The sequence below is a fragment of the Equus quagga genome, chromosome 11 (assembly GCF_021613505.1).
Source record: "Equus quagga isolate Etosha38 chromosome 11, UCLA_HA_Equagga_1.0, whole genome shotgun sequence".
Classification (NCBI taxonomy): Eukaryota; Metazoa; Chordata; class Mammalia; order Perissodactyla; family Equidae; genus Equus; species Equus quagga.
In genome coordinates this window covers 69,486,258-69,512,683 of record NC_060277.1, presented here as the reverse complement: position 1 = coordinate 69,512,683, position 26,426 = coordinate 69,486,258, and the positions used below count along the sequence as shown (strand labels likewise).

At 57.4% G+C, this 26,426-nt stretch overlaps 2 protein-coding genes across 6 annotated transcripts in view; both read right to left on the bottom strand.

Moving 5' to 3' along the window:
- The window catches only part of CAMKK1 (calcium/calmodulin dependent protein kinase kinase 1), a 27,639-nt gene extending 22,239 nt beyond the window's left edge, over window positions 1-5,400 (bottom strand). The window contains exon 1 of one of the 3 annotated variants that reach the window (XM_046675459.1): window positions 5,280-5,400. Coding sequence is in view for 2 of the 3 variants with exons in the window: in XM_046675456.1 (XP_046531412.1) it covers window positions 725-811 (87 nt within the window). In the remaining variant the exon portion in view is untranslated. Of the gene's footprint in view, window positions 1-724; window positions 979-5,279 lie in introns of those variants that run through there. The other 2 variants (XM_046675456.1, XM_046675457.1) reach the window with 2 other exon arrangements.
- Window positions 5,401-8,755: 3,355 nt separating this feature from the next.
- Window positions 8,756-25,499, bottom strand: P2RX1 (purinergic receptor P2X 1). 3 transcript variants are annotated; one of them, XM_046674370.1, is made up of 12 exons: window positions 25,164-25,499; window positions 16,215-16,362; window positions 15,880-15,951; window positions 15,337-15,406; window positions 14,984-15,080; window positions 14,589-14,669; window positions 14,206-14,347; window positions 12,167-12,294; window positions 11,625-11,715; window positions 11,157-11,222; window positions 10,716-10,817; window positions 8,756-10,605 (listed from the first exon to the last, which is right to left on the bottom strand). In XM_046674370.1, exons 1-12 carry the CDS (start codon window positions 25,298-25,300, stop codon window positions 10,540-10,542), a joined length of 1,200 nt encoding a protein of 399 aa, XP_046530326.1. In that variant the 5' UTR covers window positions 25,301-25,499; the 3' UTR covers window positions 8,756-10,539. The 3 variants fall into 3 exon arrangements, with proteins under 3 accessions (XP_046530326.1, XP_046530327.1, XP_046530328.1); XM_046674371.1 differs by lacking the exon at window positions 10,716-10,817; XM_046674372.1 differs by lacking the exons at window positions 8,756-10,605; window positions 10,716-10,817; window positions 11,157-11,222 and adding an exon at window positions 11,228-11,269.
- Window positions 25,500-26,426: the final 927 nt, after the last annotated feature.

Here is a 26,426-nt window from a genome sequence, read left to right as displayed (position 1 = left end):
GGCCTCCCTGGAGGAGATGAGAGGGGGCAGTGAATGGGGTTGGAGGATCAGGGAGGCTTTGGGAACCAGGCCACTTGCAGGAAGGAGGAAGCCAAGGTTGAAGGGAGCCCTCCAAGCCTGGCCAGCCCACCCTACTCTTCCCTGGGGGTGGCCTACCCCCTCCTGCTGTAGGCCCTTTTCCTTCCACCAGAATATAAACTCCATGGATTGGGGCTCCTGCCTGCCTTGTCTCCATAAAATCACTGGTGTCTGCAGCAGTGGCTGGCACATAGGAGGAGCTCCATAAATATTTGCTGAATGAATGAAAGGTTGCCATAGGGATCATGACCATCCTGTCCCCATTAGACAGATGGGAAAGCAGCCTCAGAGAGGAGACCCCAACAAACCTTAGGTCCTACCCACTACAGGGAAGGATTCGCAGTGGCGTGGCAGGGCAGGGCCGAGGGCGGGACCGAGAGCCACCGCAGGCTGAGGCCACAGGCTGAAGCCACAGGCTGCCCGAGCCCAGAATATTTGCATGTGATTTTCCTGAGGCTGTTATCCCAGCCAGAGGCCATCCTCCTTTAACTCCCTCCTCCCTCCCTTTCTTCCTTTTCTCAGCTGGAGGCAGGATGGGGGGGAGGGGAGAGGGGGAGAGTCAGGGCCGGCAAAGGGCAGGTAAGGGCCTGGGGTCGCACAGCAAGTCTGGGCAGAGCCTTCCTGCTCCAGCCCAGGGCCCAGTTACCTGGTTTGGGGTCGAGGCTCTGAAGCCAGGCTGCCAGGCTCCGCCCCTTCCTGGCCGTGAGCCGCAGGCAGGTGACAGCACCTCCATGCCTGGGTTCTCCTCATCTGCAGAAGGGGGTTAACAGCACCCACACCTCCCCAGGTGGTGGTGAGGAGTAAAGGAGTGAACGCCCTGCTGGGCTCAGAACTGGCCCTGCCACTAAGGAAGCCTCGTAAAAGTGAGTTGTTGTTGTGCTGCTGTTGTTGTGATTGCCTGGGACACGCTGTGGCCCAGATGGATGCGCAGGCGGCACAGGCGGCTGTGAGGGCTGACGTCAGGCCCTCCACCCTCCCTCCCGCCTGGATCAAATTCAGGTGACTAAGCACGTCTGCGCGGGAGGCGGCCCCAGGGAGGCCCCAGGTTTCTGCCTCGTGTCCAGGCGACAGGGCCTGGCGTGTGAGGCTGTGCGTGTGAGGGCATGTGTCGGCAAGTGAGAGAACGTGTGCGAGCAGGGCTGTGGGCCTGGGGTGGGTGTGTGTCTGTGTGTGTGGGGATCCACACATAGGAGCCATCTGCATGGAAACAAAAATCTGTTGGTGAGATATACATGCGTGTGTAAGTGTGTTCACGTGCACTGTGTGCCTTTAGGTCTCAGTGTTCGTGGACTCCAGAATGGGGGGTGGGGCCTGCACCCCCTGGCCGCCATGGGAACCTGATTGCAGAAAGGTCAAGTTTGAACTTCCCACGTAGTCACCTGTCCAGCAGCCTGCAGCTGCCTGCTGGGCTGGGCTGTGTGTCCTGTGCAGGACCCACTCCCTCTAGGGGCTCTCTCCAGACCCTCCCCAAGCTGAGGCCTCAGGAGATGCTTTGTAGAAACGACTCAGCAAGGAACTAGGGGCCACATGGGCAAACAGACGGACGGACAGACAGGCTGGGACCCAGGCCCAGAGCAAGGACTCTACGTGCATGGGGAGCCTCCCAGGGACCAGCCTGGTCCTGCAGCCAAGAATGGCCAGACTCAGGCCCCACTCACCGGGAAAAGCTACCCCAATCCTGTCCTCCCAGACTCGGGCTGTGTTGCCTTGAATAAGTCATCGAGCCTCTTAGAGCCTCAGTTTCCTCATATACGAATTGGACACATGGCTACCATCATGCCAACTCCCAGGACTATGGAAGGAAGTGGATCAGACTGTGGACATGGAAGCAGTTTCTTCCTGAGCCATGTGGGGCTCGGATGTATCTGCCTCAGGAAGCCACTGGGAGAGAGGCTCAATGTACAAAGTACAACCCCGTACCTGTCCCCCGGCTCCAGGATAGCCTGGCACATTCCTCCCTCAGGCTCCTCCTCGTAGGCTATGCCTCCTCATCCCAAGTGTCTGGCTACTCCCAAGGGATGCAGACTCTGACTCCAGATGCCAGCTTCTGGATGCCTGGCCTCCTCCTCAGGACATGCCCCATCCAGCTGGATCCCTCAGAGGAGGTCCAGAGAAGGACAGAGCAGGCATATCCTGCTCTCATCCAAGCTGATTCAAACAGCCCCTCCTGGGATGACTTCAGGCACCACTCAGGACTCACTCAGAGTTCTGGAAGGCTGCTGTGACCCTCAGGGCCAGGTGGATCAGGGACCAGCTACCATCCAGGTAGAGAACGCAGCCCTGACCAGCAGAGGACTGGCCGGAAGGGAAAGCTGCAAGGAGGTGGACAGCCAAACACAGAAGGTGGCCCTGACATCGCCAGGCTGCCTCGCAGGAGCCGTGTTTATGCTCCTGACAAGTGTCTGGATGGCCCTGGCAACGGGTGCCCTCCGAGCTCCTGCCCCCGCTGGGATGACTCAGTCCCCTCGAGGGAGGCCCAGGCGTCTGGAGCCAAGTCATGCTTGAGGACGCCTGCTGTGAGGACGCCCCCTTCCATCCCCAGGGAGGCCCCAAGCACAGCGGTGGGCTCTGTGCCTGAGTCAACACAACAACTCTCAGCGCATCCTCAGCACATCTAGGCTGATGGTCTCCAGGCCTCACTCTCTCCCTCTGCTCCTCCTCCTCCTCCAGGCCAGGTTGGCGCCTCCAGCCCGACCCTTTCCAGCCAGCTGCCTCCTCTCTTCCATGTTCCTGAGCAACTCAGACCCAAGAGGGCCCAATTCAACTCAGCATTTCCCCAAGTCTGCTCTTCCTCCTCTGTCCCCATTGCAAAGAGGGTCCCACCATCCTCCCATTTCTCCCAGGCCAGAAACCCAGGGCCCCTCCTTATCCCCGTCTTCTCCCTTTCGCCCATCCTTTCTCCCCCCAACCCCACACTTACTCTCTACTCTGGCCACACCACACTACGCACAGCTTCCCAAACTGCAGACTCTGTTCTGCTGCCAGGGCTTTGTACAAGCTGTGCCTTCTGCCAGGAATACACCTCCTTCTCCTTTGCTGCCGGGGGACAGCTCAGATATCTCCTTTGGGAGTCCTCCCTGATCTCCCCACTGCTGGGTGAGGTCACCAAGTTGAACCCCTTAAAAAGTCCACATACAATCCTCAGCTTTCCTCTCCCACTGCTTGCGCCAGTCTCCCCGCCTCCAGGCTCACACCCTGACCCCACCCCACCGCATCCTCCACACCACTTGCAAGAAGGAATAATTCTAACATGCAAATATGGTCACACTTCTCCCAGGCCTGGCCTTCCAGGAACTTGGAGTCTGGAGGACAGAGGGGCAGGAGACCTGACCTGAGACCGGGGGCCACAGGCTGAGCAGCAGCCAGAGACACGGGCTCCTGGGACGCAAATCCAGAGTCACCCATTCCTGCAACATACCCTCACGGAGCACCTGGTCTCTGTGCCCAGGCTCTGGGCGAGGGGCTGGAAGATAAAGCAGTGAAGCAAAAAGACAAAGTCCCTGCCTTCACGCAGTTTAATTTCTAGCAGGGGCAAGTAGCTGCAAACAAGAAAGCCCGGAACTCATAGATAGGTCAAGTGGAATGTACTATGGAGAAAAATACAGTCTAAGGGGGATCAAGAGTGAGGGGCCGGGGGGCGCTATTCATGCACTGTGGTCAGGAAGGGCCTTTCTGATGCAGGATTTGAGCAGAAATCTGAAGGAAGTCAAGGAGTGAGCAGTGTGGACAACTGGGAAGAGCATTTCAGGCAAAGGAACCAGCAACTGCAAAGGCTGGGAAGTGGGATGGTGCTCACTCTGTCTGAGGAACAGCAAGGAGGCCGTTGTGGCTGGAGCGGAGTGTTCCATGTGTGAGAGGCACCCCACGGCCAGCAGAGTTACCCCTGGATGAGAAGGCCCTGTCACTCACTGTGCCTGGCCTCGGGGGTGGCTTCCTGGAGGAGGTGGCATTGAAGCTCTTTCAGGACCACTGAGTAAGGATTTCAGAGGGGGAGAGGGTGGAATTTCATGCTGTGCATGACAAAGAGCAGTGTCCTGGCTGGGACGAAGGGCTTGGCTTTGGGGGGCTTTGTGGACAGAGACCAGGAGGCCTCCAAAGCTTGAGGGTTTTGAGCAGGGGTGTGACTCAGTCACATGAAGTTTAAAACAACCCTTCTGCCTTCTGTGGGGACTGAGGATGAGAGACGAAGGAGGAGACAGGGAGCCCCCAGAGTCTGTGGGCCTGGGACACAGTCTGGCACACAGTGGGTGCTTAATCTGTATGTGCTGAATGAAGGAGGCAGGGCTGTGGGGGAGGCCAGTGCATCTTCCCCCGATCCTCAAGGACACAAGCTGTGTGTGCCTCCTGCACTCCTGGCCCCACTTGGCAGATATATAGCCCCCCTATGCATCCACTGAGGCCCCGTCCTGTGACCTGGGACATACCCTTCTCCACACCCCCCTGTACCCTCAAGACACACACACACCCCCCTCCCCGGAGAGACGCACGCCTATGTCCGCGTGACCCGCCCTCACACACCACTCCAGCCTGTAAAGCACCCCCCTCACACACACAGGCACACTCCTGTGTCCACGTGACACATGCACACCCGCCTCCAAACACCACACACAGCTCCACGCGCACGTGTGCACCCTCCGAGCCACCAGTTCTGTGCCTGTGGAGCCCCAGAAGCCGCAGCACCCGCCTCCGCTGCCCCTCCACCCCCAGCCAAGGGAGGGCTGCGCAGCTAAAGCCACGCGCCGAATATGTCCCATTCATCCCCCCGCCCCCAGCTCTGGAAGGAAGATTCACGGCAGGAGCGTGTAGGTGAAGCGCTCCGCGCTGATCCACACGTGGGTGCACCACTCTGGGCCCACTCCGCATAGACACGGCCTCCCACCCAGAGCTGGGGCGGGGGTGGGTAATGCGCCCGGTGTGGACGCAGTCCCGCAGACTAGAGCTGGGGAAGGGACGCAGATGGCAGGGCGCCCGCACAGATGTGGTCTCGGCTGCCAGCGCAGACAGAAGCACGCTCTGGGTGACACCGCGTAGACCCGGCCCCCCAGACAGAAGGGGGAGGATCCCCGCACGATCGAGGTCCCGGCTGCCCTCGTAGACGCAGCCTCGCAGACCATCCCTCTCCGCTGCAGGTTCCCAGCAGACGTTCAGGCGTTCGTTTCCTCCCGCTCCCCGCCCCAGGTCCCCTCCCCGCCGACCCCTACCTCGGCGCCTGGCGACAGTCTCCGCGGCCCGGCGGGCGGCCAGGCTCGCTCCCGCGGCGCACGCCCCGCCCCGCCCGCCTCGCCCGGGTCCCGATCGCCGAGCTCAGACCGCCGGCGCCGCGGCTCCAGGCAGCGCTCGCCCCCCCCGCCCGCCGCTGCGCCCGGCCCGCGCTCATTGGTCAGACAGCACGGCCCCTCCCGGCGCCGCCCAATCAGAGCCCTGGATTCCCGCCTCGCTCCCGGAGGGGAGGGGCCGGGGCGTTCGGCGGCTCGGGAGGGCCCCTCCCCCTGCGGCGGGGCTGCGCCTCGTCACGCCCCCGACGCCCCGATGCGGGCTGCCTGGGGTCCCCCGACGTCCCTGCAGGCGGTGGTCTGGGCCCCGGAGCGGGGAGTTCAGGGTACAGGTACTTAGCCCCCAAAACCCGTTGTCCGCCTCCATCCCAGCCTGGCAGGGGCAGGAGCGCTCCCCGGGGGGTGAGGCGCGGTGCGTCCTAGGGGAGGGGCAAGGCGAGCAGGGCTGGGGCCGAGGCCGAGGGCTAGGGAGAAAGGCCTTGAATGTCAGACTCAGGAATTTCGCCTTCTGCTGGGTGGCGGGTAGGGGACACGGGAAGTGGTTTAGCACAGAGGGCTGGGGTCGTGGTCAGATTCATGTTTGGGGAAGGGATCTGTGAGCAGGCGGCAGGAATGGCTTAGCCAGGACAGAGGGAATGGAGGAGACTCTACAGGACGGCCTGACCTTCACGGTGGCTGTTCCTGGGGACTCTCTCCCTAACCTCTCCCCTGGCGAGCTCACCAACTCTTGGTTCTGTTATGCCAAGTTCTTCACTTGTGAATCCCCTGGCACCTGACCCCACCACTTCCCAAGACAGAAGCCCACATGACTCTCCCACAGAACCCCGTGTGAGTCTTGCAAACCTGGCCTCTTGTGTCCCTTTCTTAATCTGGAGCCAGAATCCTGCAGTCACGTAACCTACCCCTTTCCTGCCCCAACCAGTCGATCGCCAAGCCCTGCCCACGCTGCCCCTTACATATCTCTGGAGTCCAGCCACTTCTCTTCACCACTCTGGCCCTCCCTAGCTCAGGCCACCAGCATCTTGCACCTGGGTGGCTGCAGCAGCCTTTTTTTTTTTCAAGATTGGCACCTGAGCTAACATCTGTTGCCAATCTTCTTTTTTTTTCTCCTTCTCCGCAAAGCCCCCCAGTACATAGTTGTATATTCTAGTTGTGAGTGCCTCTGGTTGTGCTATGTGGGATGCCACCTCAGCATGGCTTGATGAGTGGTGCCACGTCTGCACCCAGGATTCGAACTGGCGAAAGCCTGGGCCACTGAAGTGGACCGTGTGAACTTAACCACTTGGTCACAGGGCTGGCCCTGCAGCAGCCTCTGCATTGGCCTCCCACCTGCAACCAGTCTCACCCCTCCCCCTGGCAGCCAGAGCAATCTTTCAGAAACACAAGTCCAACTAGTCAGCTCCTGCTTAGGAATCTTCCATGGCTCACCAGTACCCTGAGAATAGGTCCAGTCAAGCCCTCCATGACCTCAGTCCTAACCACCCACCTTCCCTTCAGGGCTCGGTTCAATGCAGCTTCTGCCAGGAGCCCTTCCCCATGATCTCCTCACTGCCCAGCGTGGGTTAGCTGCCCCTCCTAGGGATGTCCTTGTACTCAGCATCTATGTGCCTGCCTGTGCGTGCTCTGACTGGGAGCTTCTTGAGGGCAGAGACTGTACCTGATTCATCCAGCACACAGCCTGACATATTGTGTAGGTGCTCAAAAGATGTTTACTGAATGAATAGTAATTCCATATGACAATGGGGGGGTTGGATATGTGGAGCTAGAGTTCAGGAAAGAGGGTTGAGCCAGTGAGACATTTTTGCGAGTTGTCAGAAAGGACCCATAGTTGTAAGGAGAGCCATAGAAAAAGGTGAGACACCTCAGAGCAAATAAAGCAGGGCCAAGGACAGAGCACTCGCTTTTAAGAGGGAAAGGTTTCTGTACCGGGTAGGATCAGTTTTGACTTAGGTAACAGAAATCCCACGTAAGAACTTCAGGGAAGACAGTCCTGGACTGGTATGTCAGCTCTGCCTGACAAAGACCTCCCAGAGGTGGCTCCTTCCATTCACTGCTTCAGCCACCTCTGGGTGTGACTCTTGTCCTCATGGTTCAGGGTGGTGTCTACAGCTTCAGCTATCACATATGCATTTCAGGCAGTGGGATGGAGACAAGGATGAAGAAGAAGAGGGCAAAGGATCTGCACCATCCCTCTCTTTCTTTTTTTTCCCCTGGTGAGGAAGATTGTTGCTGAGCTAACATCTGTGCCAACCTTCCTCTATTTTGTATGAGGGACACCGCCACAGCATGGCTTGATGAGCAGTGCATAGGTCTGCACCCAGAATCCGAATCTGTGAACCCTGGGTCACCAAAGCAGAGCGTGTGGACTTAATCACTATGCCACCAGGCTGGTCCCTGCACCATCTCTCTTTTAAGGAAAGTTCCCAGAAGGTGTCACGTGACACTTCCACATATATTCTGTTAGCTACAACTTAGTCATGTGACCAGACCCAGCTGTAAGAGGAGGCTGGGAAATGCAGCTTCCATTCTAGGCAGACAAATACCCAGCCAAGAACCAAAGGACTATCACTGTGGAGAGAATAGACATCCGGGGACGACTAGCTCACTCTACCATTGAAAGAGAGGATAGACAGAGAGGCGGGCACTGCTGCGTGCCAGGCTCTGTGTTAGGCACTTTACATATCTTATCTCACCTCAACCTGAGCAGAGGCTATTATTATCCCTGACTCACTGAGGAGGCTTGGAGAGTTAAGCAACTTGCCCAAGGACACACAGTGACCCGTGACAGAGCTGCAGCCGAAAACTGTCTTTTCCCTGCCACACCAGGCTGACTGGAAAATCAGGAGAGGGTGGGTCCTAGGAACTACTGGAAGGAAATCTGTCAACAAAGGAGGGCTTGGTCCACAGTGTCAGAGGCTGACAGGCCAACCAGGATACGGGCTGAAGTGTTGCTTCAAATTGGCAACAAGGACACTGCCGGTAACCTTGGCAAGAGTGTGCAAGAGAAGTGGGGGGGGGGCAGGAGGGGGCTGAAGCCAACTGCAGAGGGTGGGATGCAGAAGGAAGTATGGACTGGTCTCTCTGGAATGGTGGCAGTGAAGGGAGGGCAGGCAGAGCTGCAGGGACCCTGGGCCAGGAGGAGGCAGAGAAGAGGCAGCCTCTGCTGGGAGGTCCCCCAGCTGGGCGGAGGGTTGGATACAAAGGAGGAATCCTTTTCTGCTCCTTCGGGAGGGAAGGGAGCAGGAGGTGCGCAAGCAGGTAGGTCTGGAGAAGGAAGGGAGGGAAGAAGAGGGAGTGCCTGTCCTGTAAAATCTGAAGGATGGTTCTTGGCAGGGGAAGAGGGCAGAAGGGCAAGGGGCGGAGGGAGAGGGGAGGGGCTAGCCTGTGCTGTCCAATATGGTAGCCACTCGGCATGCATGGCAATTTAAATTAATTAAAAGGGAATACAATTAAAAATTCAGTTCCTCAGGTGCACTCACCACATTTGAGGTACTCACTGGCCACATGTGGTTAGTGAAGACTACATCAGGCAGCACAGCGAGCGAACATTTCCATCGTTGCTGTTGGGCAGCACTGGTCTAGACCCATGGTGATGCGGGTGCCCAGAGACCCCGTCTATCCGGCTGTTAGTCCACACTGGAGGTCATACCCATAGCAGGGCCCCTGGAGAACCCTTCCATGCTGTCTCCATTCGAGACCTTCCTCCCCTCTTTGGGACTCCCTCAGGTCTCCCTCCTGGGACAGCCAGCCCCTTGTCAGCCCTGCTTTCATGAGGCCACTCCTGAGGTTCTCTGCTCATCCCAGTGCCAGGCTTCTCACAGTCTGGGAGGGGCTTGTGGAGGATTGGGGAGAACTCCAGTGTTGGGGCTATGCCAGAACAGCTGCCCATGGAAAGAAGGGAGCTGACCCCCAGCACTGGCCCTGCTGGGCTTGGGCATAAGGGTCAGCTCGTCACCACCCACCGATAGATCCAGAAGGACCTCAACGATTGCCCAGCTCAACCTGCATTGTACAGATGGGGACACTGAGTTTCAAAGAGGGCTGGAGAAAGTGCAGAAGGCAGAGGTTTGTCCTCATTCCCTTTATTGTTCTCCACCTCTCGCTTTCCCTAGACCCTGTGTTCAGACAGAGCCGGGCAGGCCTTGGGCGCTGGGGCTGGGCCACAGGCAGGGAGCCCAGGATTGGGCCACGGCTCTCTCTGCTGCCGGAGGTAGCTGAGTAAGGATTCATGGCTAGAAGGGGCTGTCCTGGCCTGACACACTTGGGAAGAAGCATAGCCCCATGGAGGTGACGTGGCATGGACCATGTGTCCGTGCTTGAGGGTGTAGGTGTGTTCAGATGGTTGTGTTTGCTGGGCCCAAGCTGTTCAAATACACAGTGTAGATGGGCGGGGGGTGTGCAGGAGACACCGTGTGGCTTGTGAGCACACCACACACCTGTGCAGTGCCTGCACCTGCCAGGGGAGGCAGGCCCAGGCCAAGTCTGATACCGGATCAGGGGCGGTTCTTCAACATAGGTCCTTAAAATGGCCCTCGGAGTTTGCAATCCTTGCAGATCACGTGGCCGGCCCTGGAGATTCTGGTTCAGGAGGTCTGGAGTGGGTCCAGGGGGCTGCACTGTTGATAAGCCCCCCAGGGAAACCTGAGGCCAGTGAGAAACAGGGCTCAAGCAGAGCTGTCCAGTAGAACTTTCTTTGATACTGAAAATGTTTGCTGTCCAATATGGCAGCCACCGGCCACATGTGTCTACTTAGCAGTTGTAATGTGGCTAGTTTGAGGAGTTCAAGTCTAATTAATTTAAATTTAAATAGTCGCCTGTAATTAGTGGCTGCCATACTGGAGAGCACAGGTGTTGAAACACCGAGGCGGTGGGATGGTTGAGGGCCTGGAGAGAGAAGCACAAAGCTCGGGTACAGGAGTGTGAGTGGGGCCCCGTGCAGGCCCAGGCCCTCCAGACCAGGAGTGGCTGAGGCTGGGCTGAGGCTCCCTTGGGGGGTGCGGAGTTGGAGCCAGAGCCCAGAATTGCACAGGTCTCTCCCAGTGTCCACCCTGCGCTGCCGGCGACCTGGTGTCTGCCTGGCTGGGAGGGCAGGAGAGCTCCTGGGAGACCCTTCTGCCTGGCTGGGATCCCACCAGGGCCCTGGCCCAAAGGCTCTCACTGCATCCAGTCAGGAGTCAGGGGCGGAGGGTCAGGATGTCTTCATGTTCTCCTGCAGGCCCAGGGTGGAGCTGGTGGTCGTGGGGTCACGCTCACCCTGTGTAAGCATTGAGGGGACAAAAGTCAGCCCCGGGGGAGCAGCGGGGCCCCCAACACAGACATGTGAACCCAAGGCCTCTGAAGGGCGGACTCAGGGAGTTCTCTTACCGCCCCTTGCCCCACGTCCTCTGCGTACTTGAACTTCTTCTGCTTGTAGTAGTGCCTCTTGGGCAGGATGTGGAGCAGCAACAGGTCACAGAGAACCGTGGCCTGGGGGCGGGGCAGGGGGAGGGTGGCAATCTGGGGGCTGGCACAGAGCCCTCCACATCCCACCTGAGTCCCTACTGACTGTGGGGGCCTGGCTGATCCCTGCCTACCCAGACCTCAGGTCCTGGAGGGCCGTGAGGCTCTGCCCCATCCCGCCTTTGTCCTGCCCCAGCTCTGGGCCTCAGTTTGCTCAGACATACTGTGGCTCTAGTCTGGTGGGTGGGATCAGTAAGGATGGACAATTATAGTCAAGTTTTGGGGCAAGAGACTTGTTGCTGTTACTGAGATCTGGAAGAGGCAGGACTGACCCCCGCACCGTGATGCCATGAGCCTGACACTTACCACTCCAAAGATGCCAATCCCAGAGCCAATAGTGGTCATTGTGGGGATGATGTCAAACTTCCCAGCCTGGTGGCAGGGCCCAGGGGGGAGAAGGGTTAACAGTCAGAAGGGGCCTGGTGGAAAAGGCCTTCCTCAGAAGCCAGGGGCGCAAGAGGGCTTCCCAACCCTCCACTGCTGGCTGGCCCCACAGCCTGCTGCCCACATGCCCACTGCTCTGGCTTTATACAAGGACACAACCGCTGGTCAGGAGCCCTGGGTTTTGACCTTGGCTCTGCCTCCCTGGACACAGGGAGATAGTGAGGGAGGTGAGGTCACAGGCTGGAAAGCCCTGCCCCCGGTGGTACCCAGGTCCATCTGTTATCTGAGTGAAGACCACCCAACTTCCTGTCTCTGTAACTACAGACACCCAACAGGCACTCACAGGAACAGAGAATGTGTCTCTGGCTGTCCCTCACACTGGACTCTCACCTTGCCATCCACAAGAATGTCAAAGCGAATCCCAAACACCTTGAAGAGGTGCCGATAGTTGGTTCCGTTCTCCACGAAGTACCTGGCAAACCTGGGGGAAGGGGTGAGGTTGCAGGAGAGGGTGATGGGGGACTGTCTTGGGTCCCGAGTGCACAGAGCATCAGGGATGCAGGAGCCCTTAGAGGGCCATGAGGACGGCCCATGCCCCCCAACATTATATAGAGGGACAGCCACTGGCAGGATCCCAGCCTCACTCCAGGAGAGCTGTATGCAACCCTCACCCTAACTCCTGATGTCAGCAATTACCCCAGCGGGTCCTGGCCAGGTGGGCCTCCAGGGGACCGAGAGCCAGGAGCAGGGGCTCGGGCCTCCAAGGTCTTGTTCCCCGCAGGCTCCCTGCTTGACCAATCCCAGGAGATTGGGAGCTGCCTGGGCTCCTCTGCTCCCCTCCCAGGGATACTTGCTTGGCCTCAAGGGGTTCTGGGAGTGGGAGAGCCTGTGGGCCCCCAAGGAAGGGTGCACTGGTGGGGCCGGGCAGGCACCTGAAGTTGAAGCCTGGAGACAGATTTTTTTCTTCATACAGCCCGTGGAACTCGTAGATGGGTTTGCAGTGTCGCACATGCCAGTCCAGGTCACAGTTCCAGTCGATGGTAATGCCCACCACCCCGCCCTGCCAGGGACACAGGCATTTAAGATCCCGGGTTTCAGTATCAAGAGACTCCTGCCTTATAGCTGGCGCCAGCAGTCTCTTGAAGAGGGAACATTTTTTTTGTTTGAGAAGAGACGCCAAGAAGCTGCTTCAGGGTTGAGGTCCTATCACCCTCTCTGGCCCCACCTCCCGCCCTTCACGCTCCAGCTTTCTGACTGTTTCTAGAATACACCAAGCTCTTCCTACCTCAGGGCCTTTGCACAGGCAGTTCCCCCCAGTTCCCCACAAGGCTGGCTCTTTCTCATCCTTTGATCGCTTTCCTTGAAAGGCCTTCCCTGACCACCACCCCCAGTCTAAAATATGTCCCCGTTATTCTTTCTGTGTTTTCTGGAACATTAGTCACTTTGTAATCATACATTTATTTTGTGTGATTGTTAACCCATCTCCTCTAAGACAGTATACTCCACGAGGGTGGGGCTGTCTGTCTTCTTCATCACTGACTCCTGAGTTCCTAGCATGAGTCACAGCATGGGAGGCATGTAAATAGTTGTTGAATTAAACAGTGAGTCTGTAAAGACAGGGGCTGGGAAGAGAAAACTTGAGAATACAAAGGTCCTCTGGGCACGGCCAGGCTCAGGGACAGGACGGGTTTGCTGAGCCACCGGAGAGTTGGGAAGTGGTCAGGCAGATGTGGAGCTGGGCAGCTAGGCGGGAGGCTGGTACCTGATGATGGTGACGGGTGAGAAGTTCCCAGGGGGTTGGCAGGGAGATTTTTAGGAACAGGGAGGCCTGACATTCAGCTTTCTGGTCGTGTGTGTTGCTACAGTGTAAACCCTCTCCAGGGGTCTGCAAACTGAGGCCCGAGGGCTGAATTTGTTTACCCAAGTCTGTGGCTGCTTTTGCCCTACAGTGGCTGACCTGCATAGTCGCAGCAGAGACCACGCGGCCTGCAAAGCTGAAAATACTTAGTCTCTGCCCCTTTAAAGAAAAAGTTGGCTAACCCCTGTTCTAGATAAATGTGTTGTGAGCAAGTGTGTGTGTGTGTGTGTATGAGCGCGTGCATGTGCCCAATGTCACAGAAAAGGGGCTGATTGCCAGCCCTGAATAGGCAGCTGCAGGAGCAGGCTGACAGCGAGCACATAATAGGGTGGCCACCTGCCAGGCGGTACTGAAGTGCTGTCCCATGCAGGAACTCCCTTGATCCTCAAGACAACCCCACAAGACTGGTACTATGATTGCACCCACTTTACAAGTGAAAAGCTCAGACGCACAGAAGGTAAGAGACCTGTCTGAGGTCACCCTGCTCATTAGGGACTTGCTGGGATTTGATCCTAGTCAGACAAATCTGTCCTCCTTACGAGGAACCCCTTCTCTTGGAACCGCAAATTACGGAATTCTCAGGAACGTGGGCCATGGGATTCAAGCTGCTTTTATCCAATATTTAAAAAACAGTGGGGATCAGCTCGGTGGTGTAGTGGTTAAGTTTGCGTGCTCTGCTTCATCAGCCCGGGGTCTGCCGGTTTGGATCCCAGGTGTGGATCCCAGGTGTGGACCTAGCACTGCTCATCAAGCCATGCTGTGGCAGCATCCCACATACAAAATAGAGGAAAATTGGCACGGATGTTAGCTCAGGGCCGATCTTCCTCAAAAATAAATAAATAAACAACAGTGGGACCTCAGCAGACATCCAGGTGACAGTGTCTGCCCACATCCATTCATTCTGGGCACCTACTGTGTGCCAGGTCCATGCCAGGCCCTGCTGAGGACACAGGGCTGACCCTCGGGGGCCCCCAATATTAGAGAATAGATTCATATATATGTACTTGGCCCAGACCTGGGAGGCTTTGGTGGGAGGGGGTAACTAGGCCTGGAAAGGCATTGTTGGCTTGGTGATCTGGGGGCCCAGGCTTCCCCACGCCCCCGGCACCATACCTTCTCAGCCAGGGTGCTGAAATTCTGGCCTGACTCTTGTATCACATAGCCGAGCTTGAAGACAGGGCACAGCGGGTGCAGGGTCTTGTGGTAGAGGCAGGTCTTCATGTAGGCGGCATCCACCACCTCCACCAGGTTGCGCCTATGGGAGCCGAGGGCGTTTGTGGCGGTGTGCCAGCTGGGAGGGTGCCCACCGTGCCCTGAAGCTCTGGGGCTGCCTCCCGGGCTCCAGAAATGCCCCTTGCACAGCCCCTGGAGACTGAAGGCGGCCCACCCGGGGGCCCGGCCCCGGCTGCGGCCTCGGGAGTGAAATTAGCAGGAGTGGAGGGCGACAGCACAACCTCGGGGAGCTGCCGGCACTGCTGCCCGCTCCTCCCACCAACCTTTTGACCTTGAAGCGTGGAAAGCTGATGCTGTTCTTGATGAAGAGAGTGAAGTTCTCGGCCTCTCGGAGAAGGGCAGGGCTGGAGGAGACCACACTCACTCACCGCCCGCTCGCCCAGCATCCCCCAGGTGCCCGCCCAAGCTTGGCGCAGTGTGGGGCTGTGAGAGCCCACAGGATCCTCCTGTGGCCTTGGATGGATGGAGGGGGGGTGTGCTATGATGGTGGACTCTCAGGCCCTTGACTGGGGACCAGGGGGATCTCTGGCCTGGGCATGGATGGGGTGAGGGTAGGGCTGGAAGATGAGGGACAGAGCTTTCCCAGCACACAGATCCAGACGCCCCTCTGTCTGGGCTGGGGACCTGCTCCTAGCTCCCTGGAAGGACGGGGCGTTACCGTGGGATGTCATCGTCCACCTCCACGGGGCACCAGCCAAAGATCTCGCACGTCTGCACGGTGTCATTGAAGGCCACACACTTGCCCGTGCGGATGCCTGGAGCAATGGAGGAACCCATGGGTGCCCACTCCAAGCTGGGGGTGCAGAGGAGGCCGCCCCACGCCCCATCCCTAGGAGCCCCCGGTGACGGAGCACCCAAGAGCAGAAGCCTGAGGACAGAAATGTGGTTGGGTATGGGAAAGGGCACGCCAAGGTCAGGGTGGCAGGAGGGGAGAGAGCAGGAAGGACCTCCTGGTGGAGGAAGCCTGAAGCTGACGGGCTGTGGAGGGGAATGGGAGGAGACCGACCTTACCTTGGGCCTTCCTCTCTGCCTTCCCAGGGATGCAGCCGCTATCATCCACGCACGTGCCGCCTTCCGGGTGCTGGGGGAGGGGAGAGCTGCTGGCGCCAGGCCTCTTGGGTGGGGTCCTGAGAAGAGCCCCTCCCGCCCCCAGGGCCCTATGGAGGGTGTGGGGCAGAGTCTCAGACCCCTTTGGGGTAACCTTTGCTGGCAGCCTCCTTCCCCAGTGCCCTCCCAAGACACACTCTGGTCTCATGCTCAGCTGCTCCATTGCCCGTGTCAGCTGACAGGGGAGCGGCGGCACAGAGGGAGATTGGGCCTTAGGAGTTGGGCAGGCACTGAGGCTCAGCATCCTGCTTGGCACACAGCTGGGAGGGAAAGCTCAGCACTGTCCATGGTGGACCGTTACTTTGTGTGAATCTATGCTTGAAATTCCACCATTGTGGCCTTTGCGGGAAGCCTAGCCAGCTTCACCTCCAATGCCCAAGGAGACCTCCTCCTCCATGTTATGTTTCCCTGTGGGTCCAAGAAGGGGGGATGGGCAGCAGTTCTCACCTCTGCACAGTAGCCTTGAGCCTGCTTTGGGGTCGCGATGAAATTGGTCATGACCACGAAGGAGCTGTCGCCCTGGAAGTGAGGGGCACAGGGAAGGTAGGGCAGGCCTCTGAGCTGCGAGAGCAGCCTCGAGAACTCAAGCACAGCCCCAGTAGACCCCTAGAAGTCACATGACACCCCGCAGCCTCCACACCCCTGATGTCAGAGTGGGCTGATATTATGAGGCTGCTTCTGCCTCATTCGCAGTGAGGAAACTGAGGCCCAGAGAGAGAGAGGAGCTGGACTGGCCCACAGGGAGGTGGGACAGAGCCCCACCTGGCTCTGAGCCAGCTCACCTGAGCTGGGAAGACGTAGTCAGCCACGTCCCAGACCTGGGGGCCCAGGCCTGGGAGCTGCGTCACTGCCAGGCCCTTGAGTTTCACAGACACGCTGCTGATGAGGCTGCTGGAGGTCTGGTAACCCTTCTCGTAGACAAACACCCACCTGCGGGGGGATGGGGGGTGGAGCTGGGCAGGGCCATTCAAGGATGGCACGTGGCTCTGTGGGCTGCTGCCCCCTCTGGCACCAGCTGGACATGTCGGGTCCTGTCCCTTCCCCTCCCTGGATGCATCTCAAGCCACTCTCTGCTCCTAAAGCTGCATCTGGGGCTGGAGGCAGGAGGGCCTCCCCCGCCTCCCCCAGCTGGCCTGTGCCAGAAGTGCCACAGTTCTTTTCACTATGAAAGTAGTAATTGCCAGGGAGGAGACCCCCTGAAGGATGCTTTCAGATCCTTTTCCAAGAGCACGATCTGCTGGGGCCTGGGAGCCAAGCTTCTTGGACCACAATCCTTGTTCCCAGAGCGCTCTTTCCTTCCTGAGGTCCTCCTACCAAGAAACAGTAGATCATAAGGGCTGAGAGCCTGGCCTTCGGTGCCCGAGATCCTGGATTTGGATCCCAGCTACACTACTCATGGGCTGTGTGATTTTGGGGGAGCTATTCAATCCCTCTCTGCCTCAGTTTCCTCATCCGTAAAATGGGGATAACAATAATAGTACCAGTTGTACTTGACTTGTGGTTGCAAGTTACTGCATGTAAAAGCACTTAGAATGGGGCCTGGCACTGAGGAAGTGCTATATAGATGTTAGCTAGTGCGATCTCAGCCATGCTGGAGCCCCTGGGAGGGAAACCAGCCAAGTGGCCCTCTGAAGGACTTGCAGCATCTGAGGCCCTTGTGGGAGTGGCTCAGGCTGGAGGTCTCCCAACTTTCTTGGGAAATTCTGGCCTTCCCTTCCCAGCATTGAGAACCCCTGTTCCTTTGGGTTCTCCACTTTCAATCCGGGAGGTTCAGTGGGGCTGACCTCCCTCTTAACTCCAAGGTTGCAGGGGGAGCACATGACCAAGGTTGCTAATCAATGTTCCATCACCCTAGCAACAGTGATGGGTCTAAGGATGGATACATGACCTGGGGAGTTTCAGCAGTGAGGCCAGGGTTTTTCTGGGAATTACTGGGAAAGAGACATTCTCTCTGCTGAGTGGCTATGCAAGGTGGCTACAAGACCAAAACTATGGTTAGTCATGTTTGCTACGTCTTGGAGAGAGCAAGCCTGAGAATGAAGCCAACTTAGAAGACAGCCGAGCAGGGAGATGGAGACGGGCAGACTTCTGACAGTGTTGTTAGAGCACCTGGATCCAGCCATACCTGAAACATCTTGAAAAATCTACCTCTGGACTTTTCAGTTATATGAGCTAATAAGTTCCCTTCCTTCATTCAAGCCAGTTTCAGTTTGGTTTCTGTTGCTTACAATGAACGCCCTGAATAACACTTCTCTCCAGGGTGTGGTCCCCTTCCTTCAGGAAAGACTCTCCATGGAGATTCAGTGTAACTCTGTGTGTGTGTGTGTCCCTGGTGCCCATCAGAGTGTGTAGCTGTGTATCTCCAGCGTGAATCTGTGAGCACACCTGTAATTGTGTCTGACCATGAGGAGGTGTGCTTATGCCTCTGTCACCCCTCGTCTTACACTTAGCCCACTGTCCAAGCGGAGCTCAAAGCCCCTCTCCTGTCCCCCAGAGCTCAGGAATAGAATTCTCCAGGCCTCCTAGTCCCAGAGTCACTGCTGGCTCTCTGGGGCCTGTCTCCCTGCTCCAGGCCCACGAAGGCAGCCCATCAAGGTCCTCCCTCCTCTCCCCTCCTATGGTCCACGCCTCTCCTTCTCCAAGCGCCTCCCCCAGCCTGGCACTGGAGCCAAGCCATCCCCCCCCCCAAGCCTAAGCACAGTCACTGCTGCCCCCTGCAGGTCCCAATGGCAGCAGGTGAGGCTGACAGAGGTTCCCAATTCTCAGTGTCCTGAGCCTGCGGCCTGCTTCCCGCCCTATCAGGGAGGGTGGGCATCCCCCATCCCCCTACTCTCCTTAGGTTTCTTCCTCCAGGAAGGCCTCTGGCTCCACGCCCAAGTTCGAAGTTGCTGTTAAGGGTGATGGGGGAGCCGCTCCGCATTCTGAACCCCACTTTCAGGAGAGGTCACTGGCCTCGCTCTTGGCAGCCCCCACTCCTGACGTCCCAGCAGTACTTCTCTCTTTGCCCGATACCAACTCCTTACAATACAGATGGGAAAACTGAGGCCGGGGGAGTGTCCCTCTCGAGCCAGAGGGCAAGAAGGGCAGACCAGGCTCAAGGTTCCCAGCCCTGTCCCCCTCCACTGAGCAGCCTGGCATCAACGTGTCTGCCAGGAGCCACACTGAGGCTCCATGCTGGGGCTGATGCAGCCATTCTGCGCCATGTCTGCTCCTGGGGGCTGTCAGTCCTGCGGGTCAAAGGGAAAAGTCAAATCTGGGAATCTGGCATCAGTGTCCTTGGTTCTGATAATAATAGAATGACCATGGCACCAGGCCCGCCCCTCTAAAGCCACACTCGCCTTGACCTGGCCTTGCGGTCACCACCCCTGGAAGGCCACCAAGGGGGTCGGATGCCAAATGCCCCGGCATCTTCAGAAGCCCCTCCTCTTCTAGAAATTCTCATTCCCATTCTTTCCTCCTCGTCCTCAGCAGCACCCCGTCCTGAGTCATTCTTCTCCAACAGCACCTCACGGAAGAGGCCACAGGAGACAGTGGCCGAGAAGGTGGCATCTGGGCTCACAGAGGCTGAGCTTCAGGTACTAGCACTGCAACTCACCAGCTGTGTGGCTTCAGGCTAAAGACCAAACCTCTCTGAGCCCTGGCTTTCTCGGTAAAACAGAGGTGATGCCATCTACCTCAAGGATGCTGCTTGATCAACAAATACGAGCAAGGCCGTACCACGCACTGGGCTGTGGGCTGGACCCCAGGGAGAAAAAGTCTAGGTGCTTCTTTGGGGGAACATTCCCATGAGTTCTCTCTGAGGAAATCAACACAGTGCCTGGCATGCAGTAGGCACATAAGAAATAATCCTCTTCTTGTCACTGTCTCTAGTCTTCCTTCATTAATTCCTCTTTAAATTTCGCTCTGCCCTCATCCTCCTGGCTTCCATTCTCAGCTCAGGTGGAACTTCATGTGAGCTGTCGCCGACATACTAGGGCCCACGGATTTCTCTCCACTTCTGCACTCTCCTCCTAGATTTAATTCCATACGTTCATTTAGTCATTCAACAAATCTTTATCGAGCCCCTGTTACCTGCCAAAAACCATTCTAGGCACTAAAAATAAAGAGATGAACAAAACGAAACAAAATTCTGCACTCAAAGAATTGTATAAATGTCTCCATCTCCCACAGCTCGGTGACACAGATTCCTTCCCCCTGCCCTGGCCCCTACCCCAGACATCTCACAGGTCCCTCAAACTCGACTCAGCCCTTTGGAAAACGGTCTCGCAATGCTTCAAAAAGTTAAAAATGGAAGTACCGTAGGACCCAGCAATTCCACTCTCAGGGACATACTCAAGAGAACTGAAAACATACACTCACACAGACACCTGAACACGAATGTTCACAGCAACGTTATTCATAGGAGGCAAAAAGGGGAAACAACCCAGATGTCCAGCAACCAGTGAATGGATAAACCAAATGTGGCATTTCCATACAATAGGATATTATTCAGTCATAAAAAGGGATGGAGTAGGGGCTGGCCGGTGATGTATTGGTTAAGTTCTCCTGCTCCGTTTCCATGGCACGGGGTTCACCAGTTTGGATCCCGGGCACGGACCTACACACTGCTTGTCAAGCCATGCCATGGCAGGAGTCCCACATATAAAAAAAAAATAGAGGAAGAGGGGTACAGATGTCAGCTCAGGGCCAATCTTCCTCAGCAAAAAAGAGGAGGATTGGCAGTGGATGTTAGCTCAGGGCTAATCTTCCTCCAAAAAAAAAGAAAAGAAAAGGAATGGAGTACTGGTACATGCTACAAGAAGGATGAACCTTGCAAATATTACACTAAGTGAAAGAAGCCAGACACAAAGGCCACATATTGTACGATTTTATTTACATGAAATGTCTAGAACAGGCAAAGTAGGGTGTGGGGAGGGGGAATGGGGACTGATTGCTAAGGGGTGTGGGGTTTCTTTTTGGAGTAGTGCAAATGTTCTGGAATTAGATAGTGATGATGGTTGTACAACTTTGTCATTATACTAAAAACCACCAAATTGTATATTTTACAAGGGTGAACAGTATGGCATGTGGATCCTATCTGGGAACAAAAAGTCAACAGGCCCACCTGAGAGCCTCCTCTCCCCAGAGAACTTGCTCCTCTGGTGCCCTCATCAGGGAGGATGGGGCCCTATCTACTCGTTCCCCAGGCTCAAAGCCTGGGCATCATCCTCACACCTTCCCTCTTGGTCATGCCCATGTTCTTTGGGTCCCTTTGTCCTTCCTGCCCTACTTCGGTTTTCATCAAGGGACCGGAGGGGTCCTTGTGTGGAGGCTGAGACTGGAGAGGGGCTGGGGCAGCTCTGGCAGGGCGCTAGGAGGACAGGTCACGTGGCTGGTGACACAGGGTGTGACTAAGGGCCACAGGCAGGAGTTGAGCAGATGGGGTACATGCTATTGGACAGAGCAGCCTTGGGGAGGGGCAAGACCAGACTCCAGGCCCAGGAGGGACCGAGTGCAGAGCCGGGCCCACCCTGGGGGCTCAGAAGTTACCCGGCATGCAGTCTGCAGAGAAGTCAGGCTGACGATTCATGTTTTGAAAGTTTTTGAATGAGTCATCAACCTCTAAAAACCAAGAGGTTCCTTTCACCCATAAATTCCAATTTCCCACTGCTCTTGAGAAGGTAGAAACTCTGGCTATGCTGGGCGCGTGTCCCCTGCAGCACTGATGGGCAGAAGCCGAGCAGCGCCATCCCCAGGGCAGGGCCCACCAGATGACCATCTCAGTCTTCCATGCTCACTGCTTCTGCCTCAGCACGGCCTCATCCTCTCCTCTTGTCACTGCTGCCTCTTCGAGACTGTTCTACCTCTGGCCTCCAGCCCCATTCCGGTGTCTGCCTGGCCCAGGCCTTTCCTTGCTAGACACCCTCCCATGGCTCCACACTTTCTGCAGGAGAGAGCCCACGTTCCACAGCTTGGCATTCAGAGGCCTGAGCTGGTGGCCCTGCTCACCCCCACCCCCACCTCCTCTCCCTTCGCTCCTTTCATGTTCCCTAGCTGTTCTCTTGCTGTTCCTTCCCTGCCCCAGGACCTTTGATCACACTCTGCTTTCCAGCAGGAGTGCCTGGAACAGTGGGAACATACAACCAGGCTCCACCAATGAGAGCATTCCCTTTCCTTGGCCACGATGATTGGTTCTGGGATGGGCATGTGACCTAACCCCATCTGGTAAGAGCTGGACCTGGGACTTCTGCTGGAACTCGGGAGAAGCAGACACTCGTGGGCCCAGGGGGTGGCTAAGCTGGTGGGATGTCAGCCGGGAGCTGCTGGTAGCCATTTTGCCACTCTGAGGACAGAGAGCCTGCCTGAGGATGAAGCCTGCACAGAGGAAAGCAGAGCTAAGAAGAGGAGAAGATCACGCCTAGCTTCCCTAAGAACCGAAATGGGACCAGCCTGAACTCCTCATCTCCTCATAGGACTTGCCCTTCCTGTGCCCTCCTCATGGAGGATCCAGCCAGTCCTGAAGCCTGCACTGACTTTTCAGTTACATAAACTAATCAATAGCTCTTCTCTTCACTAGCAACCAATCAAAGGAGCTCTGGCCGATTCATCCTCAGCTCCTCCCTCTCCCTCTGCCCACTCTGTACCCCACGTCGGTTCCATAGAGCCTGCCACAGCACTAGGCACAGAGACGATGCAGTAGAGATGTGCTGGGGCGCGTTTCTCCCAGCAATAATTTGTATCTATCCTTATCCTTGATTGCTGTGCTCCAGGATCCATTTGGAAATCTCAGGAGCAGGTGATTTCAAGAGCTCTGTAGCGGTGGGGGGTGTTCAGGGGGGCCTAAGGGAAAGCCAAGAGCAGGGCTGCCTGGCCTACAGCCCCCAGGCCTTTGTTCAAGGCAGGTTCCACTACTGTGTCACCTCCTCCAGGAAGTCTTCCCAGGCTCTCCTTCCCAAGCAGCATTCACAGATCCCCTTGGGACCCTCCTGTGTGCTACAGCCAGTCCTCTCTCCTCACCCGAACAGACCCCTCCAGGGAGGGACATCTCCCAGGACATGTCCCTTGTAGGGGCCTGCTAGGTCACAGATGACAGCCCACTGCCTGCAGACCTCCAGTTACAGAGAGCTCATCGCCTCCCAGGAGACAGCTCTAACTGCAGATTAACCACTTTAATTTGAGCCAAAAAAAGCTCAGCCTTAGCTCAGCCCACCAGGGTGGCCCACCCACTCCCTCCACTTGCCCTGGATTTCCTGGGAGAGTGTGACCAAGAGAGAACACAGCCTCAGTTTCCCCCCTCCGAGTCCATTTGGGTTGTCAGCAGCTCAGCCTCCTTGCCTCTGTCCAGTAACTCTCCACCTCAAAGTCTCAGCGTCTTTCCCTCCATCTGAGAGGTTGGGCTCCAACGTCTGTCCCTCTGTCCTGCTCTGTCTCTGTGTCTGCCCCTCCCCCGTCTGGGCTGTGCCCCTGTCTCTGGGGTCCCGTCCACCCCTGCCCCGTGGAACAGTTGGGAAACCGAGGCCTGAGAAAGCAAGACCAAGTCCAGGGTGGTTTTGCTCTGCAGCTGTGGGCTCCTGCCTGACGGGCAGTGCAGCCATGGGCAGCGGCCAGATGAGGGCACCAGAGACAGCAAGAGTCCCAGCCCAAGCCAGAGCCAGAAGCTTGCGCTTGAGGGTGGAGCTGGGGGTATTGCCAGGGACCCTGCCTTCCTCCCTCTGCTATGTGACTGGGCAAGTCAGTGCCCCTCTCTGAGGACGTTTCCCTTCCAGAATATCAAGGCTGACTTCGGAGCCACACAGCTCGATTCAAATCCTGGTTCAGCCTCTGTCTAGCTGTGAGATCCAGGCGAAATCACTCAGCGTCTCTGAGCCTCATAGATGCTTAGAAGGCCACATCCATTTGGACACTGAGTAGACTGTCTTGGGAGGGAGGCGGGGAAGGAAAGATGTAATGAGGTCTCCATCACTGGAGGTATGTGTTCAGGACTGGATGGTGGCTCAGGGTGTGTGCTGCAGCTGGAGTGGGATGAGAAGACTGGACTTTCCTTCTGACAGTCTGTGGCCAGCACCTAAGAGGGCACTGATGCTGCTGCCAGTGCTGACCGGTCAGCAGAAATAGGGAGCCCTAGGTCTCAGTGAGGACAACACTCTCCCAGCCTCTTTGGGCAAGGGTCGGGCTGTGCCTTGGCAGGCAGCCTCTCTCTCCCCTGGCAGGTCCAGAGGGCAGCGAGTGGTGGACTTTTAGGCCTGTCCTGTGCCTGGTGTCACACCATCAGTGTTCCATTAGAAAGGTTCTCAGAGCCCTCATGAGGTGGGAAAGGAGAGGCAGAGCCAAGGCCTGGGGGTCAGGAGGCCTCAGTTCTAACTGGAACTTGCTGTGTGACCTAGAAACCCCATGGCTCCTCTCTGCACCTCAGTTTCCCTCACAAGCTCAAATAACATTGCAGATGTCAAACTGGTTTGTGAACAGGAGGGAGGCAGAGGCCACAAGGTGTCAGAGGGCTGAGTCCGCCTGACCAGCTCTGAGGCCTTGGCAGCCAGGTGGGGCCGCTGAAAGGCTGTTTTGGATGCCAGAAGCCCTGGGGAGAGCAGGACTATGTGGTCACTATCTGGCCTCTTGGTCAGCCTGCCTGGGTGCCAGTCAGAGTCCTGGTTTGGTCCCACGGCAAAAATGAGGACATGGAGACCAGAGGGGCAGGGCCCTTAGAATCACATAGTAAAGTCAGACCAGGGCTGCCAGGTGCCCCTCAACCCCCCAGCCAGGGCTGAACCCCTTCAGTGGCCCTGGGGCCTCCAGGAGCCCTCTGCAGTCACTGTGAGTGGGCATGAGGCACCCCCCGCAACAGGCACATGCATCAGGTACGCAGCCACTTCAGCCACAGGGAATGCACATGTGGGCACCCAGCCTAGGGACACACCCAGCAGCCACAACCACTGGTCACACATCCAGATGCATGAGGGCATGCGCACCCACACAGAGCTTCGGGTACACACACATCCACACACACACACACACACACACACACACACACACACGTGCTCACACAAGCATGCACGCGTGCAAGCCCCCGCCAGGCTTGTCTCGGCTCCCAGGACAGCTAGACTGATTTCAGGGAGACGGCCTTTACACGGTCCCCAGCACAGACAGACTGCAAGGGAGTCCCACACTACTTCTGCCTCGGCATTCTTGGGACAGTGGGACAGGTCCCAAGATGCCAGAAAGAAGCTGTCATCCCTGGGACCGGAACTGACCTCCAACCTCTGCCTGACACACCACCATTAAGGCACCAGGGGTTCCAAATTTGAGGGTTTCTCTGCTCTGGGGATCTCAAATGTCCCAGGGTGCCTCTAATTTAGGCAGAGCAGGTGGGAGCAGAGCCTATAAAATGGGATGTGGCCTCCACCTCTTGGTAGCGTGGTTTGGCTGGGAGGTCACAGGTGGACGGACCCTGGCTGTGTTCGCTGGGGCCATGGCCTCCAACTCACTCACCACTTGCAACTGTTAACAGTCAGTCGGTTCCTCAGAACGCAAGAGGTTTGCCTCCGGTTCACCAGATGGCCCAGTGCAGGGCTTCCCCTCTCTGCCTCAGTGTCCCCATCTTGACTGTGAGTTAGCACGTGGTTTTCAGGAAGGACGACAACAGATGAAGACAAAGAGGGGCTCTCTGGGGGCATGGGGGGCATCCCAGAGCCTGGAGGACAGGCCCAGGTTGGGGGCTGGTACAAGAGGGCGGCAGGGAGGGGACCCAGACTCACCCAATGACGTAGACCAGAACCACGAGCTGGATCAGGCGGAAGACGACGCCCACCTTCTTGTTGCGCACCAGCACCATTCGAGGCGTGTCGTACTCAAAGAAGAAGGAGGCTAGCTCATCCTGGAGGCGCCGTGCCATGGTGGGCCAGCTTGGGGGGCTGAGAACTGAGCCCCCTGCACAGCCTTTGCTCTCGAGGGGAGCCAGGCGTCAATACCCACGTCTACAGCAGAGCTTCTAGGAAGGGCAAGGCAGTCGGGGCCAGAGGTCAAAAGTCAGAGGTCAGTGGAGGCGCTTGGGATGGGAGGGAGAATCCTTGGTGGTCAGAGCAGCTTTGGCCCCTGGCAGGCAATGAACTGTGGGCCAGCGGAGCCTGTGGACAAATAAATTCCCAAAGATAGATGGAGGCGGGGCTGGTGCGGCCACCCAGGCCCAGCCCCTCTGCCCCTCCTGGCTCCGCCTGGGCTGTGCTGGGCCTCCGGAAACAGGAGCTGTTGGCAGGAAACCACATGGGCCACTCATCACAACGCAAAGATAAAGCTGTCAGCCCCCCCACGAACCTGGTAGAACAGGGCTGGGGGCTCGGGCCAGGGCCTGGGTGGAGTGGCCTCAGGCCGGAGCCCTCCCCAAACCAGGGACACATCCCCATATCCAAACATTCTCCCCACCCTACCTCCATCCTCAGGTGGGGAGCACAGCCCCTGGGGGCCTGCAGCCTGGAGGACAGAAGAGGAAGGAGCCCGAGCCCACAGCAGGACCCCCCCCCGCCCCTTGTAGACGACCTTCCATCCACTCATCTCCGACCTGTGCCCTATCAATCTCCATGTCTGGCTGGCGTCTCCATCCCCCCACCCACCTCTCCCCCGATCTGTCCTGCCCCAGTCATACCTTCACTTGCCTGAAATGTGCAGAGGGATGCAGGTGCCCAGACAAGGTAAGGGCCACCTCTGTTACACAGTGTCATCGGGTTCCCCGAGACCCAGCAAGAAAGCCTGACAGGAGCCCACCTCGGTCACCATCCCTGGCTCTGCCACTTGCTGCCCATGGGGCTTGGGTAAGTGCCTCAGCTCTCCGGGGCCGCTTCCTCATCTGAGAAATGAGGACGATAAGGGGACTTTCCTCAGAGGTAGAGGCCCCTGGGGGGTGGGTCCCGACAATGCTAAAGACAGAGAACTTGAGCCCACTCCTGATCCTGGAGTACAGCCCCCTGCAGCCCCTGTCCTCAACCTCAACCCAGGCCCTGAATGCAGGGTCCCCAGGGCCTGGG